The sequence below is a fragment of the Pan paniscus genome, chromosome X (assembly GCF_029289425.2).
Source record: "Pan paniscus chromosome X, NHGRI_mPanPan1-v2.0_pri, whole genome shotgun sequence".
Taxonomy (NCBI): Eukaryota; Metazoa; Chordata; class Mammalia; order Primates; family Hominidae; genus Pan; species Pan paniscus.
The window spans coordinates 23,655,254-23,662,111 of record NC_073272.2 but is presented as its reverse complement, the minus strand read 5'-3'; the positions used below and the strand labels follow the sequence as shown (position 1 = coordinate 23,662,111).

General features: G+C 36.9%; 1 protein-coding gene across 3 annotated transcripts in view; it reads right to left on the bottom strand.

Moving 5' to 3' along the window:
* The window catches only part of MBTPS2 (membrane bound transcription factor peptidase, site 2), a 94,486-nt gene that overhangs the window by 80,559 nt on the left and 7,069 nt on the right, over positions 1-6,858 (bottom strand). For all 3 annotated transcript variants that reach the window (XR_010111204.1, XM_034950718.3, XM_057301060.1), the window contains exons 4-5: positions 1,903-2,006; positions 12-139 (exon numbers count right to left, since the gene is read on the bottom strand). Coding sequence is in view for 2 of the 3 variants with exons in the window: in XM_034950718.3 (XP_034806609.1) it covers positions 12-139; positions 1,903-2,006 (232 nt within the window). In the remaining variant the exon portion in view is untranslated. The remainder of the gene's footprint in view (positions 1-11; positions 140-1,902; positions 2,007-6,858) is intronic.

Genomic DNA, 6,858 nt, shown 5'->3' with positions numbered 1-6,858 from the left:
AAGTCTGTTACCTGCACAAAATATCCTTAGCTGCTGGACTGGCGATATAAGTTGCAAATGAGTGGTGAACAGATCAACAAATGCTCCAGGATAAATAATGAAGAGAAAAATCCCAAAGCCATTAAATCGAACTTGTTCCCTAAGAAATCACATAAGAAAAAGGAGTTTACTAATACTATTATATTTACCAAATTAATAGTGTACATAATCTTAAAACTTTTCACTGTAATTTGAATTCTTGCTTAAAAAACAGAAAGTCTCTCTGAACAGCCAAAAAAATTATATCTATACTATATATAATCTTAATTTTATAATAATGTACAGATTTGGTTATCTGTGAAATTGAATTTTGCAAAATAGGGCATACTGAAATAGACATAACTTCAAAATTTTTAGAAACCAATATGTTGAGCAAATAATTGAAGTTAGTCACATATATACAGAAATGGCTTTTATGAGAAACTAAATGAAAAACATTTTTATGGTTTACTCTGAACTATTTTCAGAGAAGAACATAGGAGACGATATAATTCAAGTAAATTACCTAATAACTTGTATTTGTCTTGGCAATTATAAATAATGGTGGAGATTTATCTAGGTGTATTCCTATCAAGCTAACGTTAAATAAGTATGTTTAAACATGCATAATGCTCAGATTGTCCTTAAGAGAACCAGTTTTTTCAGCAGGTTTTGATCTCCATATTAAAAAAAAAAACAGAACCATTTTTTATCAGTTCATTTTCCAAAAATTAATATTTAAGTCTCATAAAACCAAACAGCCCCCCTAGAAAAAAGTATCACCTAAATATATTGTGCTGTTGCTTAATACTAAATATATAAGACAACCGTACAGTTCATTTTTTTTCTTGGCAGTTGGGACTTAAAAAAAAATTACCCAAGTTATTTTCACAAACATATTGTAAATTGTTAAGCTGTTATTAACGATGTGTCTATAGGTAAAATCCTAAAGGCTGCAAAGCACTGAAGGTGATTTTAAAAGAAAAAAAAAACCCAGCAGCCACCACTTTAAGCCACTATTGTGCACATCTGTGTAACAGTATATGCTCTGTCAAGATGAGGATTTATTGCCAATAAATAGACTCTTGTTCATAAACAACTGGAAAGTAATAAGAAGTGATTACATCTTCTCTGCCAAAACAGAGGTTTTTAACCTTTTCTCTGGTCCACACACCGAAAGGATAAAACACATTCCTATTAGCATGCTTGCTAATTATGGCCGTAATTATCAGTGGAGGTAGCAGGGGAGTTATGACGTGGCCCTCTCCCCATCATGATTTTATATGTGTTATAGGCTTCTAAATGCTTAGGTATAGTTACAATGATACATTTGGGAAGCCAAGACCAAGAACAGGGAGTGATACTCAAAGCTAGTCCCAGGTGTCTTCTTATCTTCCACTTGGGTTTCTAGATAGACTATGATATTTGTTAAACCCAGTGCTTTCAGTTTTCTTGCTCTAGCCAGCAGAGGACATAAGCAGAAGCAGGAAATTATTTCAGCTGATAAGTCAAATCAAGTTCTAAGGTGAGTGGGTTTTGAGTACAGTGGTTATCATTCTGACTCGATGAATAGAAAGATTGGCTTTTAGGACTTGGTAAAAAACTTTGAGGCATCATGAGGATAACCACACTGGAAAAGGCAAAGGATAGAAAGACCCTGATTACAGATATGCCCATGGTTAACGGAGCATATTCATCAACATACTAATCTTCTCTATAAAAAAAGAAGCTTCCTCAAAGTAACAAATGATGGCTATGCACTAGGCAATAGCCGCAGAAAGAAAAATAGTGAAGTATCAAATATAGCAGATTTTAGTAATAAATCGTCCTAAATGAAAAGCTTTTTTTTGCATGTAGTACAAAGAAAAAGGTAAATATCATTACCTAATAGCTGCTATCCCATGTCCAATTTCATGTACAACACCACTAATGAGAACTGCCGTGAAGAAATAGGTCAGTTGATTGACGGGTAAATTTATACCAGGAACCTGTTCATAGACACAATATGGCAGCAATTATCAGTGGGGGTGCAGGGGAGTCCCACTTGGGCACTAAGATACATGATGTTCATTCTGTATTAAACCTTCAAGCTGAATGTTCTGCAAACTAAAAGTAATATGACAATGGTTCACTTCTCCATTTCTATCATAATAAAAAGCAAAAACACTATTTCATTTTTCGAACTAGCCAGTTTCTCTGGAACAAGCACACCACCAGTCTAAAGAGAATGAGAAACACCAGGTTAAACAGTTGAAATGTTAGCTTCCTGGAGTCTTCACCTTGGGAAAGAATGAGGGAGCCCAGCAAAGTGCCAAGGAATGCAGGATGACAGTGAAGCAGGCAGCAGCTGACCCAACCTCAAGGGCTGGATGCCTGATTTGGGAATCCTTGTTAAAATTCCTAGACCTTCCGCTGAATTGTTATTGCAAGGTTCCAAGTACTTGTGTTGATTAATATAGGAACTCCATATTATTAATCAGCGAGTTTCATTTTAATATCCTCAAGTTATAGGTGAGTTGGTAATGAAAGCTGGTCTAATAGGGATCCCGATCAGTGTGGGAGCACCATACCCTTCTATTCCATTAGTTGGTCTACTATGTTGGTCAGAAAAATAGTGTGGAAGAGATACACAAATACATTAAAATTGAAATTTAATGTCGAAATTAAGGCATTTGGAACCTACAGACATGTTACAAACATATGAAGCAGGAGTTGTCTTACAATCATGTGCTCCTAAAATGTGCAGGTATATATTATTGCATACACAAGGGAAGATAAGAGCTGCACAGCAAATTTTTTTAGATAGCAAAGATATATTCTCGTAAGATAAGTAATCACTCCCAAGTTATGTCATCTGTTAAAGAGAGACAATAAATTAGGCTAAGTGGGACACACCAGGCTCAGGAATACCATTTACATACTGAGAATCTATTTCTTACAGTACAGGAGTTGGGACTAAAAGGTATCCTTCTGGAGGAAATTTCTGCTTTCTTTTAAAATTATATTAATTATAAAAAAATATGTTTAAAGCAAGAAAACTGGAAAATTCAAAGCAAAACAGAAGCCTAAAATTCTGCTCCCCAAACATACATACACATACAAAACCATTGTGAACCATTCTGATGTATGTCCTTCTAGTCTTTTCCTGTACACATAATTTTAAAAACTATACTTTTATTATAAATCTGGTTTTGAAATTTGCCCCTTCACTTAACAGTATCACAGACATCTTCCCATGAGTATTTTCTATTTCAATATGATTTTTAATAGCTACACTGTGTTCTATGGAATAAACTGTTGGGCATTTAATTAAGTTTCTGCTCTTATAATGTGATAAAGATATTTGGACACACACACCTAAATATTTTGGAGGAAGAAATTCTTAGATGAGCATACTTGCTAAGGGATTGGGCTCTTGAGACATGTTATGGGTTTGAGGTCCTGTCTCTTTCTTTTTTTTTTTTTTTGAGACGGAGTCTCGCTCTGTCGCCCAGGCTGGAGTGCAATGGCGCGATCTCGGCTCACTGCAAGCTCCGCCTCCTGGGTTCACGCCGTTCTCCTGCTTCAGCCTCTCCGAGTAGCTGGGACTACAGGCGCCCGCCACCATGCCCGGCTAATTTTTTTTTTTTTTTGTATTTTTAGTAGAGACGGGGTTTCACTGTGGTCTCAATCTCCTGACCTCGTGATCCGCCTTCCTCCGCCTCCCAAAGTGCTGGGATTACAAGCGTGAGCCACTGCGCCCGTCCGGTCCTGTCTCTATCTCTTAACTAGCTAAATGACCTTGGGAAAGTTGGCATTATTCCTCCAACATTCCTATTTTCTCATCATTAAAATGGAAATAACCACATTTGCACAAAAGGGTAATTTTAAGGATTAAATGAGCTAACCTTTGTCCAATGTTTAATGTTATGCCTCACAGAGAGGGTAGTAAATGCTATTATTACACAAAATTTAAAAGATTTTGATACATGTCATCAAATTATACTCTAAAAGCAGACCCTTCCATAACCTTGGGCAAGCTCGTTTTATTCAAATCTGCAATGTGATTTACATTTCTTTGACCATTTGTAAAGCTGAACTTTCCCCGTACTTTTGACCATTTTTTGGTCCTTCTGCGAGTTGCCTACTGATAACCTGACTTGTTTTCTCCTAAAGTATTCAACTTTTTCTTACTGATCCGTAAGATCACTTCAAGTATCAGCATTGGTCCTTTGTAATACATGACATAAATGTATTCCACAGTTTGTTTGCCTTTTAATTTTACTTTTAGTTTTTGATATATAAAATTTAGGTAGTCAAATCTATTAGTATTCATGGTTTCCTACAACACCAAGAGTGAACCCTAATGTAAACTATGGGTGGTAATGACATATTCACGTCGGTTCATCATTGTAAGGGAGGAAATCTCCGTACCTTCTTAATTTTGCTGTGAATCTAAAACTGCTCTAATAAAGTATTTAAAAAATAAAAAAATAAAGGTGTTACTGTTACATAAAAAATATTCATGGTTTCTACTATTCGCTCTATGTCTTCCTCATTCTGTGCTCATAAAAATGATAACATGGGTCTTTTCTTTCAAGGCCTTTTATGGTTTCAAGTTTTAATTTTAATTCAACTGGAATTTATTTTTATGGACACAGAGAAATCTCATCTAAAAAGCTTCCTTTAGTAACTGAAGATTCAAACAATGCTGCTTGAATCATTTTCTAAATTCCATTAATTCCAAGTGTCCTTTCTCTAGTTAAGAAACTAGTTATAATCATTTTTGTTGTTGTTGTTGTTTTATTTTATTTTATTTATATATTTTTTTGAGACGAGTCTCGCTGTGTCGCCCAGGCTGGAGTGCAGTGGCGCGATCTCGGCTCACTGCAAGCTCCGCCTCCCGGGTTCATCTCATTCTCCTGCTTCAGCCTCCACAGTAGCTGGGACTACATGCGTCCGCCACCACGCCCGGCTAATTTTTATTTATTTATTTATTTTGTATTTTTAGTAAAGACAGGGTTTCACCATGTTAGCCAGGATGGTCTCGATCTCCTGACCTCGTGATCCGCCCACCTTGGCCTCCCAAAGTGCTGGGATTTCACTCTTGTTGCCCAGGCTGGAGTGCAATGGTGTGATCTTGGCTCACTACAACCTCCGCCTCCCAGGTTCAGGCAGTTCTCCTGCCTCAGCCTCCCAAATAGCTGGGACTACAGGCACACGCCACTACACCCGGCTAATTTTGTATTTTTAGTAGGGACGGGGTTTCACCATGTTGCCCAGGCTGGTCTCGAACTCCTGACCTCAGGTGATCCACCCACCTCGGCCTCCCAAAGTGCTGGGACTACAGGCGTGAGCCACTGAGCCCGGCCGAAACTAGTTATAATCATTTTTAATGTGTGCATAATATCTAATTGAATGACAATCCAATAATTTAACCATTCCTCAATTAGATATTTTGGTTGCTTTTAATTCTTCATAATAATAAGTAATGTTAGGCTAAAGAGCTTAATGAATACTATTTTTTCTATATTTGAAAGTGTTTCCTTAAGCTAGAGTCCCAGATGTGGAGGTAAAGAGTCAAAGGAAATGGATATGTTTATAATGTTCATTATCTGAAATTCTCTTTACTTGGACCCTACTGAGCAACTTTTCTCAAGAACTTCTATGTCCCTTTTTATATACCTGCTCCATTCCTAAGTTGTCAGACATCTTTCCAGTATTATACTTTTCTCTGACCCCTCTCTAAATTTACATACTTAAGACTGGCATACATACCCTCTATATCACAAAATATCCTGCTTACCTTACCTTTATTTCAAATAAATCAGTAAGCTTGGTCCAATAGGATATTTCTTCCTTCTCTTTATTATTTTCTGCATGTACTAGTGAGTGAGATAAAGTAAGAATTTGAATGTGTGATAATACCAACAGATGGTAGGTCTTATTTGCTGGCAACAGTACACGATTGCCCATCTGTTTCTGCCATGATTCACACAGGGTATCAGATGTACCAGAATACTGAATACAGAATACTTTCAACAACACAGAGTGCCATGGTTTGGAGAATTAATACTGAACAAGGCTGTCAGGAATTATAGAGTAAACAGAAAGTATGTTACTTAAGCTACAAGAGCTCATGTCAAAGTCAGGATTCATAACATTCTTAAACTTATACATGAATATGCATGGTGGGCTCCAGAGGGCAGCTGACTTCTTAATGGTTCCAAAGCACGGATCTCCTAATAGAGCTGACATTTTTGTGAGTACTATGAATAAACTGAGTGGCAAAGAGAAGAAATAATTTCTTCTCTAAACAACGTTTTGCCATTCTAATTCTAGCAGGCAGATAAGCCAGTGATCATATTTTCTCCAACTGGCTTCTTTCTCTCTTACCCTCTTTCTTGTTAAACAAGAACCAATTGTGTAACCTGAGAGTCATCCTAAACTTTTCCTTCTCCCTCCAGCCTCACATTTAATTAATCACCAATGTCTGAGAATTCCACTCCAAAAGCTTACTTGAATCCATCCCCTTCATTCTCCTTGCCACTAATTTTATATCTTTATCACTTCTAAAATAAATTACTGCTCTTAAATGATCTCCACATCTTCACTCTAATGACTTTGGTCCATTTTGTACAGACTTGCTACCTACAGGTAAAATATAAACTTCATAACCTAGACCCTACCTGTATCTCCCACCTTATATCCTGCACTATCCTGTTCTCTTGCCTCCAGTCCCACCTATCCTCCCACCATATACCTAGAGGTATAAAACTGTAAGTAAAATTACTTATAGTTCCTTGAAGAATTATTTGTCTCTCTTAAAAGTAGAGCATAGGCCGAGCGCAGTGGCTCATG